The sequence below is a fragment of the Alligator mississippiensis genome, chromosome 3 (assembly GCF_030867095.1).
Source record: "Alligator mississippiensis isolate rAllMis1 chromosome 3, rAllMis1, whole genome shotgun sequence".
Classification (NCBI taxonomy): domain Eukaryota; kingdom Metazoa; phylum Chordata; order Crocodylia; family Alligatoridae; genus Alligator; species Alligator mississippiensis.
In genome coordinates this window covers 83,865,289-83,879,434 of record NC_081826.1, presented here as the reverse complement: position 1 = coordinate 83,879,434, position 14,146 = coordinate 83,865,289, and the positions used below count along the sequence as shown (strand labels likewise).

General features: G+C 41.3%; 1 protein-coding gene across 1 annotated transcript in view; it reads right to left on the bottom strand.

Moving 5' to 3' along the window:
• CDH2 (cadherin 2) overlaps positions 1–14,146 on the bottom strand; it is a 191,416-nt gene that overhangs the window by 49,535 nt on the left and 127,735 nt on the right. The window contains exons 5-7 of the mRNA XM_019487460.2: positions 12,781–12,936; positions 8,156–8,300; positions 5,883–6,055 (exon numbers count right to left, since the gene is read on the bottom strand). Coding sequence (XP_019343005.1) covers positions 5,883–6,055; positions 8,156–8,300; positions 12,781–12,936 — 474 coding nt within the window. The remainder of the gene's footprint in view (positions 1–5,882; positions 6,056–8,155; positions 8,301–12,780; positions 12,937–14,146) is intronic.

The following is a 14,146-nucleotide window of genomic DNA, read 5'->3' as shown; positions in this document are numbered from 1 at the left end:
CTTAAGTTATAGACAAAACTGACATTCTAGCAGGACAGAAGGTGTTCCCTAAATTGTATTTTACTAGGCATGAAACCCATCATACTCTTCCTTCTAGTTACATTACTTACGACTGAATCAGAGTTTACATCACCAGAAGTCCAGCATCAGCTTGCATCTAAATATATTTAAGCTGCTTGCATTTTTAATTCTGATTAGGGAGGGCTGTATGCGTGGGAGGGCTGTATACTGAAAGAACTTTATAAAGTGAATTTATTTCTTCAGATTTAAAATCTGAAATTTTTTTTTTTTAACAAATGGAAAAAAAATTGTGGTTGTCCATGAATTAGTTAAATCCTGAAGAGCTTAGGAGATCTGAGCCAACCCACGCTGTTGGCCAAATGACCACAACTGCCAAAGCTCTGCTGTAGCAAAGTCTAAGCATAACAGTCTAGCTGCGATGTCTTGATATCACTATGGAAACTGGAGCCATCAAAGCTAACAAAGTAACTCATTAAGACACTGGAGGAAAAAAATTCCAAACCTGATTATTTCCATAAAAGTTAAACATTCCAAAGATGTTACCCCCTTCCCTCCCCTAACTTTGCCAATGCCAGTTGCTTTGAACGTTGTTAAAAACAACCCAAAGACCTGAGAATCTGTATTCTTAAGTAATTGCTGGAATTATGCCAGGACTCGCTGAGCCTCAGCCTTATATCTATGAACAAAATATGTGCGATTAAGGCTTAACCTCAAACCCACCTAGATCTACACTAGTAAAATTTAAGTCACCTTTTTTAAACAGTTACAAAGCTATTTTTGAATACAGCTTAAAACGGTCTTTTTTCTTCTGTGTTTATTTACATTTCACAATCAAACTTAAGTTATACTTTGCTTCATTCACCAATTCAGTTTCAGATTTAAAGCTAGTTCAGTGAGAGGATATTATTGTCTCAAATTCAGTTCCTCTTCCCAGAAGAAAACTGGCAAAATGAGAATTTATTACTTTGAAATGTCACTTTCGTGAATGGTTTATTGAAACAGCTAAAGAAAAAAATTCTGTCAAATATAGATACTTAGAGAATAGCATAACATTTTTCCCCTAAGAAGCCACAGTCCTTTTGAGATTACTTGAAAACCTAGAGGTATATAATTGATTATTTTACCTAGTAATAACTTAAGAAGTGGAAAACTGAATGACTTCTACACAAGATATTTTTAAGTAATCTAGACAGATTCCACTCATTTAAAATTTTCATTTTCTTCCACATTGCAGGTTTATACTTCTTCAGATACAAGGGACTGCATTTTTAAAGTATGTATACAAACAAGCATGTGCACCCCTGCACACACCTAAGATTTAAATAGAAAATATCCGGGGCCTAATTCAGCAAATATTCCTGTCTATAGAAGATACACATTTTCTGAAGTCTCACAGGTTTATAGGCAAGATCCAAATCAAGCTTCCAGGTGCCTAAAAAGATTTAGGAAAAATGTAGGCTTGTGAGCCACAAAGAGCAATTTAAGCCCCTGTAGGTGAAGAGATGGCTGTAACTCCGTCCCCCAGAGAACAAGCCATCTGTGCTTACCCTTACTGCAGATACCCAGCCCCTTTGCAGTAAGGGTAAGCACAGGAATGAGACCAGCAGGGAGATCGGGAGAGGGCAGTGCTGTAGATAAGATGGGTAAGCTCAGTATAGCTGCAATCTATGCCAGCCTGTGGTGGGTCAAGACCTTCCTGGGTTGGATCCACCCCCTTCAAGGTCAGGGTCTGGCCCAAGGTCCATAGGTTGCCTACTCCTGCCTTAAGTACCTAGTTTTTTTAGATACCTCTATTCTGGCCTGAAATGACCCCTGGGCAACTAACCTTGGGCTACTATGCATGTGCAGAAATGATCCAGACAAGACACTTGACACTTAGTTCCCACTTCAGAACTGGAAGAAGCTTAAAATTCAGCTAGAGTCCCCAGTTCCTTATGAAAGATCAGAGCATGCCCAGGGATATTCTGGCAGCACAGTTTAATACTATTTTTACTGAACTGCTCACAATCCAGCTCAAGGCTGGAGGTGCAAGCATGGAACCTAGGACTCCTGACTTCCTGTGCAAGTGTTAAACTATTGGGCAAGACATGGTGACCATCACCAATGGCTCTGAGAGAGAGTGAATGGAAGAGGTGGTACACTTTACACCAGGGATGCTCGCTGTCTGGCATGTGGAGCAATGACATCTGGTCCCCGGGAGTCCCCACAGGTAGGGAATTTGACAGCGGAGGAGCAGTGGCAACATCACCCTCCCCTGCTTCTACATTCTCAAGCCCCCCACAATGGGTTGGAGCTGGGCCATGCCCTCTCCCCATCTGCCCTGACACAGCCAGATAGGGGAAAGGCCACACGCTCTCCCCCACAAAAGTTTTACAGCCTCCTCCTCCTCTTCACTGCTTTTCTGCAGCTCATATAGTGTCAAAGACCAGATGATGGATGGCATGTTACAAAATAAATGTATTAACGCATTTTCAAGAACTTGAGCACAGTGAATCAGAACTGTACCTTAGGTACATAGGTCCACTTAGATGCCCAAGAAGTGGAATAGAACCTGGCCTGGTATGCACATCTCCTTTATGGCCATCATGACACATTACTACACTAAGAGGCTACAGGGCACTTTATATACAAAACTGATTACGTTTTCAGAAAATGTTTAAACAGTGCATTTAAAAAGCCTAGACACCCCCTGTAAAGGTTTCCTTCACTAAATGAGAATAGGACACAGATGGAAGAATCAAAGGAAAACAATTACTGCTTTTACATAATGAAGCAAATGTTCATTATTTAGTGCAAAACAACAAACATAACATATAATCATCTCAGGGCAAATCTTAGGGCCAGAGAATTCTGTGGCAGAAGCTCATTCATCTGGGCTGTAAAGTCATAGGGTCTGAAAGTAACTGCCTCAAGGTAACTGTACGATGAAGATTGTTTGGCTCCATGGCTACCCAAATTCTCTTTTACAAAATCTTAGCATTTTTTTTGTTAAACTATTCAGCATTGTGTTGGCTTGCCTTGGGCCATGTCTAACATACAGTGCCATATGCTATCCAAATATTCTGTTTTTTCAGCATTCACATAAAAAAGCTGAACATTTAGGGATAGGATCTGGGAATTATTCAGTATCCCCTACGTTCCAGCATCAGGTCGTTAGAGGGGTTGGTTCTTCCTGTTTTACTGACAGCTGGGGAGCAAATGAATTATCTTTACAGCATCCCCTCTGAAAATGAAACATTTACTACAGAGAAAAGATAGGCCCATTCAGTCACTTTTTTCCCCATCTACCTTATCTGATGTATAAGATACATTCTAACCCCATGCCACATACCCCACCCCAAAAAAGGTCTAAAAATAAGGTGCCTCTTAAACATCTAGGTCACAACAGAAAAAAGACTGAAATCATCATAATCAAAAGTTGACCAAAAACAAATCAAATTCATGTTAAAAACTTTAAAACAATAATTAATACTACATAGATAATGTAAGTAGCTTTCAACAACTTCAATAAACAATTATTCTTCTGGATGTCAGAGAAGTGATCAGTCATTAGAACTAATGGCAAATTACTGAGGTGGAATGCCTCCTTGATAGTTAATCTGAAGGCCTACAGGGAAGTTTTAGTATGGCAGCTGGTCCCTTCTGTGGTAAATCACTTGGGTACAGCTGGTTGCTAAGCAATAAAACATTTACATAGACTCCAAGTCTTTTTAAAAATACATGTCAAAGAAGACCTGAGGGTTCCAAAACCAGAGGTATATGAATACCAGGCTTGCTTTTAACTAAAAGGGGACATATGTCATTTGGTTTAATCTAAAATGTTCTTCTCCAAAGCAAACGTTTAGTCTTTCCACAGACTTCATGAAAACTGAAAAAATAACTGCAATATCAACAGGTTTCATATTGACTTTTACAGCTTTCAGTAACAATTTCAGCCTGCATAATGGAGCTGCTAATTCTACAAGTGCCTACTGTGGTATAAAAATATGGGTGAGATACAAATCAGAGTTCAAAGAGTTCAGAAGTTCTTAAATGCCACAAAACACTCAGGCAAACAAGGTTCTTTGGGTAAATCCAATATCTTTCATTAGACCAACTCAAATAGTTGGAAAAATACTTATTAGCAAGCTTTCAGGTACAAACACTGTTCGGCAGGTGGAGGAAGCATCTGCAGATGGCTTGCGCTCTTCCTGGATGGAGTGGTAAAGCAGCCAGAGGCCAGTATAGATGCAAGAAAGCTAGTCAGTTAAAATGTAAACTGAGGTGGTCGGTAGGTGAGAGAGAGGTGGGGGGTGGGGAAGGGGGAATGAATGTAGCTGTAGCCAAAGGATGACAGACAGGAGGGTGCTGGGGAAGAGAATGTGTCATAAATCCAAGGTCTACATTTAGTCCATGATTTTTTGTATCCAGTAGATCAATGAAGTTCATAGGCTTGTCTGTGAAAGGTATTTTGTGAATTTCCTTTAAGGATTACAACTGAGAGATTGGGAAGAGAGTGGCTGTCTTGTGAGAAATGTGCTGCCATTCCTGATACATTTTCGGTGTGTGTTCATTCTTGATGCACGGTTGTTGTTAGGTTTCTCCTACATATTTTCCATCAAGGCATTTGGTGCATCGGGTGAGATATATAACATTTCTGGAGGTGCAGCTGTAAGAGCCAGGAATGCTGACGGTTCTATTGTGGGATGTATTCATTGTGGCGGTGGTGGAGATATGTTGGCAGGTTTTACATTTCTTTACGTGTCCGAACAATGTTTGTGCCCGAAAGCTTGCTAAGAAGAATTTTTCCAACTATATGAGTTGGTCTATTGAAAGATATTGGATTTACCCAAAGAACCTTGTCTGCCTATGTCCTTAGACCAACACAGCTACAACCTACACCCCACAAATCACTCAGGTCATTGTTCTATTTATTCTGTTACTCCACTGATTAGAATATTTGCTTAATTAGGTTTTTCAAAATGTGAAAAAAACGGAAAAAATTAATGTCGTCTGCAAAGGTTGGCGTTAGATGCGTTTTGTAAGTTTTACTACCCAAGAGCAATAGAAACACTCAACAAATCTTCCAGAAAATTTATCCTACTTGCATGTTGCAATGGCAGGGTTGGAAGTGGTACAGATAGAAAGCAAGCGTAGTTTCTTCCTCTTATTTTTGTGGGGCTTCTCTTTTCTCCTCTTGTGGAGGTTGGTGAGAGGCTGAGGAGATTGAAGCACCTCTCTGGAGGAACTCCTGCTGCTCTTGCTAACACTTTTTCTGGCACAGCACTCCCTGTGTAAGATTTGTAACTTACCAGATGTAAGGAGGTAAGTATGTTTATCAAGGAGGTAAGTGCACTGTCATTCCTGCTAGCATAAACTAACACAAATCACTAAAACTTTGCTGTGAATGTTAACGACATGTGCAAGAAACCTTGAAGAACCTATGCATTTTGTGGTTTTTAGACTGAGGGACAGGAGCCAGCTACACTCCTTTCTAGTGCCTTTCCTTTTCCCTACAATTCACATCCACATCAGAAGCCCCACATGTCCCCCTCTCTACTTTTTCTCTAAGATGACTCTTCTATAACTTGGCAAAAGTCAGTCAAATTATACTACTGAATAAGTGAGACCAGAGACTTCACATTCTACTTGAAACATATACTGAAATAGCAAGTTCTAGGTTTTTACACACTGAGACCCACTAGCTGACAAGGAGTACTGATGGGTAGTGATGCATCGGGGGAGGAAAAAAAAGGACATTTCTATTTCTGGAGTGACGTCAGAGAGCAACATTTGTAAATAACGGACAAAATATTTTACATGCGTCTGAACATTTGCAATATACAATGCCACAGAGCCTACGAAGTTAAATCCTGCCTTACCTCTCTATCAAGCCCGGCTGCTACAGTGATAATATCACCAGTCTCATTGTTGATAGTAAACATATTTGGTGAGGGGCTGCTTGGGGCCTGTGATAAGATTCTGTATCTCAGCATCCCATTTAGTGCATTGGGATCATCAGCATCAATGGCGGTAACAGTCATCACATAGGTTCCTATCAGCAGAGTAAATAATTAGTGTTATATAAACAGTTCACTCAGATTACACAAGGTCACTTAAAAGCACAAAATCGGTCCAAACATTTACTACTTTGGATAAACACTGAACATTCCTTGGCTTACTAAAACAAATGGATTAGCTCTGAGACTGACTATTAATAAAGTAATTAAGATATGGAATACAAGATAAAAATACTTGTGTTTATAAAATATCCAATTTGCTTATTACTGAAAAAGCTTCATAAGCAATCAAAATCTTCAGTTCTTCCGTAAGCATATGTAATTAATGCAGTCTCTTAGCTTTAGTTTCCATAGTTGGGCCAAAAGAAACACTTTGTAACCCATGTTTAATTTTCAAATGCGTGTGTGGGTGGGTACGTGTAGGACAGGGAGGGGGTAAGGAAATAAAAACCAAACAAAACCAAACCAAACAAAAAACCCCCAAAAAACACTTTTCCTAGATAAGTTCTACTCCTTTCAAGTGCCAAGTTAGCTCTGCAAAATGGTATTGTATCTTTTATGTTAACCTTCTTAAAAATGTCATGTTGTACTGCTACTGTTGGAAAGTGGCTTCAGTCACACAGACAGCATACATTTCTACCAACAAGGATTTCTTACCAGTAGAAAATCAGGCTGGGAGCTGGGTTGAACATGCGTTCAGCCCCCTTGCTGGACAGCTATGCAGGCAAGCTCTCCAGCCAGGGGGAACTAGAGGGCTGCTCCTAGGGGAGCCTATTACTCAACAGCCAGTCTTCTCCCCTGACTGGGAAGGGGACAGTCTGTCAATAGGAAGTCCCCCAGCTTCCTAATCACCTCCTGGGAGAACCAGAGGCGCGAACTGGGTGGGGAGTCTCCCTTCATAATGGGAAGCTTTTCTGGGGCTCCAGGAGGGTTCCTGCCATAGGTGAATGTCCCTCTGTCCCTGCCAATCAGCTGACAATCAAGACAAGAGGAAAGTTTGCATACCAATCTCCTCTTGTAGTTATTTCAGATGAAACCTCATTTGACACATTATAGGGACCTGGATCCTGTAACTGATGGCATGCGTGTATCCATTTACATCTTTGTTTTGTCAACAGCATAACTTAGGCCAAAGTCATTTAATATAATCAAAGTGTAAAAAAAAAAAATGGCATTTAAAGTTTAGGTTTTAGTCAGTATTTGGGCCCATAAATAGATGGACTGATTTGCAAAAGTAATGAGCACACAGAAGGTCAACACTTTTGAAAATCACACCACTTACTCAGGGATCTGTCTGTTACATTTAACTATCACATACACACACATCACAAACATTAAATATTGTGTGTGTATTTAATTTATACACAAAATATAACATTTAATTATTCAAATACTCCACACAGAATTTCCTGTGTATTAAGGAAGGTATTGACAAAAATAGTTTTACAGTATTGACACTTATTTTTTTTTAAAGGGACAGATTTAGGGTCACTGGTATCCTGCTTTAATATGCTACTTGATTAGCACTCAAGAATCTTTAGCATATACAAAAATCCAGTCACCATGGGATAAACAGAGACATTTTTTTCTCAACTATGTATCATACTGGTACTGTATAATTATCTTTTTTAGCTTTTATTATTATTTTTAATCTCCTGATGGCTTAGTCTACTTGTTTAGTCATTAGGGGAAAGAGTTATTTTACAAAAAATGGGAGTATTACAAGGTCACTACTCAATGACATACAACAAGCTAATCTTCAGTGAACTACAAAACAATCCTACAGTTTGGTATCCCTTAAAATATTTTTCTCATGGCTGCAATTCTGAATGGGTCCTTGGAGTGCTAGCAAAAGTAAATATTTATTATCTGTTCGTACAAAGAAAGCAGTCCCTCCCCGTTCTCCCAGCCTTGTCATTTACTAGTTAGTAGAATGCTATTTTTCCTTGATATTAATTTTAGGATGCAAAATGTTATATTAAAATGAGAAAATGCCTAAATATTATCTGGGCTTTTTTCTGGTTGTACTCAGAATTCTCCTTGAATTTTTTTTAGATTCTAACTCTAATTTTTCCTCCAAAATTATCAAATATATATTTATAGCCCCACCTCCCCCCTGTACTACTGTATTTTACCTGGCTTTGATCCTTCAGCAACTGTCCCATTCCAAACCTGGTGTAAGAATTCAGGCCTATTGTCATTCATATCAATGACATTAATGACAATGTCAATAGGATTCTCCACCTGATTTCCATTTACATCCACTGCATGTGCTCTTAGCTGCAAAAACCATTAGGAATTATAAGGATTTGCAAAACATCTGAACGCAAATGAGATTAACACAGAATAAAGAATACTATTTTAAGCCCTTTGTTTCAGAATCTTTACTTGCTTCGCTATCGTGATCACCAACATTTTCAGGATACTCAGGGAGTCTTAGTAGATGATGTTAAATACAAATCACTCATGTGTGAATGTGGGCACGGGTATCAATTCTCTCTCTCTTCACATTTTGGTATTCTTTTTATTATTTTTTTCCCTTTCTAAAAATTTGCTTGGTCCAAGCAAAAAGAGAAAAATACATTTTTGAAAGGTTTACTCAAAAGGGACAGGTTGGTATAGGGTGGGTTTGAAGTTTATCACAACCTAATTTACACACTAAAAATTACTTCTAGAATAATATTATTGCCTAATGTTTTATAGACATATATTTCTTACCACTAATTACCAGTGGAATGACTCTAGAACATGCAAAGCTACACTTCGCTCAATTAATTGATGAAAAGGCAGAAGACCTTGTTACTAATCCATTTGGAACAAATATTGCTTCATTTTAATATATTTGAAAACGGTATTATGGAAACACTATTGCAAAATCATTTCAAAAGCACGCTAAACGTTTAAAGTCTCCAAAAAGCATAAATAATTGTTTTATATTGCTTGAAGAGAACCAAAGGCAGGGTGTAGTAAAACTTGTTTTCATTAAGCAACCCAAAAGTCTAAACAACATTTTTTCAAAGTGATTTTAGGTGACCAACATGAAACATCTTAAAGGACCATGATTTTCTGAAAACACTGAACATCTTCAGACAGTCAAGCCCCTCCTAATTTGCCTCACGTTGGACAGATCTAAACCCTCTCAAAAATGGAACTATCTTTCAAAAACGGAAAATTTAGGTCTATGTCTTTATAGGCAAATCTTGTACATTTTTAGGCACTTTATTCAGGAGTAGGCTTCACTGAAGTCCATAAAGCATATTTCTTGGTGTATAACTGGTTTTGTTTTGTGTTTTTTTACATATGCATATTAACATACTGCTTTTTCTGACTTGTAAACTGAGGCTGCAATTACCATGCTGCAGTAATTTTTTCGCTAAATTAGAGAACTGGAAGGTAAAGACTTAAAAGCTATAAATACGTGCGTAACATGGCACAGAGGACACAATAGTAGGAGTCTACTAAACAATTCCTAACCAGGAACAAGAGCTCGACCAGGAAATTGCCACGGAACTGGCTGAGGCTGCATGCTTTTGGTGCATGGCTGTCATGGAAGACTTCAACTACCCAGACATCTCATGAGAAGAGTACTTAACCAAATCTAAATGGTCACAAAGCTTCCTCACATGCGTAGACAAGCTCTACCTGACTCAAGAAGTCCATGGACCGACAAGAGGTAAAGCACTGCTGGACCTGGTACTGGCTACAGGGGATGATCTAGTCAGCAACCTAAGAATTGAAGGAAAGCTGGGAGATGGTGAGCATGAGCTGATCACTTTTACTATCCATCGCAAAGCTGGCAAGTCAGTCAGCAATGCAGAAGTCCTCGGTTTTAGGAAAGCTGACTTTGATAAACTCAGCAGACTTGTTGTCGAGGTCCTAAGGGGCCATGACTTGACAGGGAGGGAGTCCAAGAGGAGTGGTTGCTCCTTAAGGGAGCAATCCTGAAAGCACAAGGGATATCCTTCCCATCTCAGAGGAAAGGTAGAAAAAGGGTACAACAAACCCCTTGGCTCAGCAGGGAACTCATGGACCTCCTATGCCTAAAAAGAGAGGATTATAAAAGATGGAAGACAGACATCACCACTAAGGAGGAGTATTCTGCTCTGGTTCGTACCTGTAGGGAGTGAACCAGGAAAGCCACAGTTGCAACTGAACTCCCAATGGCTACATGTATCAAGGACAATAAAAAGTCCTTTTTCAGATATGTGGGGAGTCAGAAGAAAAGCAAGGGTAACACTGGACCCATGCTAAACCAAATGGGACAACTGACAACCAACACCCAGGAAAAAGCCAACCTGATGAATGGATACTTTGCATAAGTTTTTCATCAGCCCAAAGATACTGACCGCCTTGCCTAGCATGATGCGGGATGGCCAGGGTAAAGGTAAATTTATACCCAGGATCAGTGTAGACCTTGTAAAGGGACACCTTGAGAGGCTGGACACCTTCAAGTCAGCTGGTCCCGACAGACTGCGCCCCAGAGTACTGGAGCTGGCAGGCATCACAGCCTAGCCACTGGCAAAGATATTCAAAAACACATGGTATTCAGGTAAAGTACCTGAAGATTAGAAGAAGCCCAATGCAGTGCCCATCTTCAAGAAAGGGAGGAAAGTAGATCCGGGGAACTATAGGCCCATCAGCCTGACCTCTATCCCTGGAAAGATTCTGAGGGGGGCAGGGGGAATAAAAGAAACCATTCTTGACAAGCTGGCTGATGGCAACACCCTGAGGGACAGCCAGCATGGATTTGTTGCAGGTAGGTCTTACCTGACCAATCTCATTTCCTTCTAGGACCAGGTGACATATCCCCTGGACAAGGGAGAAGAAACTGACATCATATATCTGGACTTTAAAAAAGCCTTCGATCTGGTGTCCCACAATCTCCTCTTAGAAAATTGGCTAACTGTGGTCTCGGCTACATCACAGTCCAATGGCTGGGGAATTGGCTCCGAGGCCAGACCCAGAGAGTGGTAATAGACGGAAGTGAATCATCATGGTGCTCCGTGACCAGTGGTGTCCCCCAAAGCTCTGTCCTTGGACCTGTTCTCTTTAACATCTTTGTTAACAATGTGGACACTGGCGTTAGAAGTGCGCTGGCCAAGTTTGCCGACTACACTAAACTTTGGGGTAGAACATCCACACCTGAGGATAGGCTGGTGATTTAGGCTGACCTGGATAGGCTTAGAAAGTGGATGGATATAAACCTGATGTCATTCAATACCGACAAATGCAAGGTACTCCACCTCAAGGGAAAAAAACCCGCAGCACACTTGTACGCTCAGCTGTGCTATGCTCGCTAGCACCATGGCTGAAAAAGAGCTGGGGTCATGACTGACCACAAGGTGAACATAAGCCACCAATCCGATGTTGCAACTGGTAAAGCAAAAAAAACCAAAACTCTGGTTTGCATCCATGGAGGCTTCTCAAGTAAATCTTAGGATGTTATCCTCCCACTGTACTCAGCCTTGGTGAGGCCGCAGTCAGAGTACTGCATCCAGTTCTGGGCTCCACAATTCAAGAAGGATGTGGAGAAGTTTGAGAGAGTCCAGAGGAGAGCCATGCACATGATCAGAGGGCAGGAGAACAGGCCTTATGAAGAGAGGCTAAGACCCATGGGACTCTTCAGCCTGGAAAAGTGCAGGCTCAGGGGTGACCTGGTGGCAACCTATAAGGGATGTGCATCAGGATCTGGGAGAATGCCTGTCCACCAGAGTGCCCCAAGGGATGACAAGGTCCAACAGTCACAAACTCCCTCCAAGATGGTTTTAGGATGGACATAAGGAAAAACTTCTTTACTGTCTGAGCCCCGCAAGGCCTGGAACATACTCCCTCCAGAAGTGGTGCAAACACCTATTCTGGACTCTTAAGAAATGTTTGGCCACTTATCTTGCTGGGATCCTTTGACCCTAGCTGACTTGATCTTCCAAGATCCCTTCCAGCCCCAGTGTCTATGAAATCTATGAAAACTGTTACTAGGAATTCCAAAGTTCTAATGAGGCCTCCCCAAGATGCCCTAAAACAAGAACCGGGCTTCAGCCATGAATGGGAACTGCCAAATCCTCAGTACAGGAGAGAATCAAAGCTGCTCTTTGGAGGAGCCAAAAAGGGATGCTCTAAACCCACCCTACCCTAAAAACTCTCAAGGAATTGAGTTACTTCCATGCCATTGTTGTGGTGGCCTCTGAAGCAGAAGACAACTTTCAATCAAAGCATGGTCTTCTGCTTCTCACCAAAATACTGTTTTCTTCTAATGCTGTACAAGTATTTGGTCTGCTGTGCCAATTTCTCTAAAGTAAAGAATCATCATGAACTGTCAGGCCTAATTTACTATTCTAATTCCATTAAAATGCTTAGAATTGCCCTGAAAATGAAAATCGGTAGTTTTTCTTCCCATCCATTTCTACCATTTCAATTGCTGTAATTCCAGTAGTAATTATGCCCAAGTGAAGTTGTTATATTAAAAATAGGCTTCTGTCAAACATACAATATGCTAGAATTCGTAATCAATAGTATAAATCAGAAATATAAATTATGGCATCCACATCTCAGTCATCTTTAAATATTACAAGTCACATTTGTTAAGCTGTTTCAACATGCTAGGAGGTCTTTTTATTATGTATAATAAGTACAATAAATACAAATGCAGTACAACTCTTTAAATCACTGCTTGGAGAAAACTGTGCCAGATGCATAAGTCAAATTTGAAACAGATGTCAATCTTAGATCTGATAATCTGGTCTATAGTAAATTAAAAACTTACATGAAAAGAAGCTATTTGCTCCCGATCTAAAGGTTTAGTCACAGATAGTTGACCTGAGATGGGGTTGATGATGAAGATTCCTGTTGGAGGTTGGTCTGCTCCTGGTCCTGTAACACTGTACCTCAGCGACAGACTTTTATCCCGATCAGACCTAATCTAAGAGTCAAGATGACAATGCTCATATTAGTTAAACACAACGCAATATTGTAATTGCTTATAAAGGACAAAATTAATGTTAGTTTTTTAATGGATTTCACTTTCAACAATATCATTAGGCTGAAACCTCTTTTACCAGTAAAAAAGTCCATTGGAAGTAGGATTAACACTAACACAAACACAATGTGGGCCTTTTTATTTTACAATAAGTTCTCCAGGAAAAAACCCAAAAAACAGAAAAACAAAAATCAGACACAGGGATATTCTAAGATGCAAGTGGCCTTTCTTATAAATAGCTAGCTTTTCAAGATTTATTACTAAAAACAAAATAGTACCATATTTCACAATGTATAGGTCGACCCAGGTTTTCTGGTACAAAAAGTTAGGATTAGGATAGGCATAGTGTATATATGTCAGGACTGGGCTCTATGCTTGGCTGGCATGGCCCCATCCCCTGCAAGCGATGCTGCCTGGGCACCAAGCCCAGCCCTGTCCCTGTCCCAGTATCCTGTGAGCAGCACTGACGAGCGCCAAGCCTAGCCCGGTCCCCTGCAAGCCAGCACTGGAGTCAGCTGCCTTCCCTGCCGCCTACCTGCTATGGTGGCAAAGAGCACAGTCTGCCCGGCCTGCCTATATCATGCAACTCAGAGGGGCCAGGGCCAGGGCCAGGACCAGTGTTTGGCTGGTGAGGCCCAGGCAGCACTGCTTGCAGGGGCCAGGGCTGGTGTTGGCTGTGGTGCACCAGCCAAGCACCAAGCCCGGTCATGGTCTCTTTGAGCGGTGTGACTGGGGAGGACAGAGCAGGCTATGCTCCTGACCACCGCGTGCAGGCAGTGGGCGGGGAACACAGCTGACTCCAGCATGCACGGCTTCCCCTGGTGACACACAAGTACCGCTAGAACTACAAGCTGCTGTGTACCGTGGGGTGGAGTCTGTGGGGGGTCCCCACAACTCCCTATGTTCCCTCACACACCACACACCCTCTGAGCATGGGCTTTGTGCTCCCACCAGCCTCAGCCCTATGCTCTGCACTCCAGCTCCTCCATCCCCACTGCTTCCCTACCCGATGCCCTGAGCACTGCAGCAGGGAGACAAGGAGCTGCTGGATGCCAGAGAAACCAAGAATCCCAGTGGCTGCTGTTTCCATACCCTGGAAGCTAAGTACTGGCCAGGCCAGGCCCTGGATATGATGTATGAGTCGAGGTGGAAA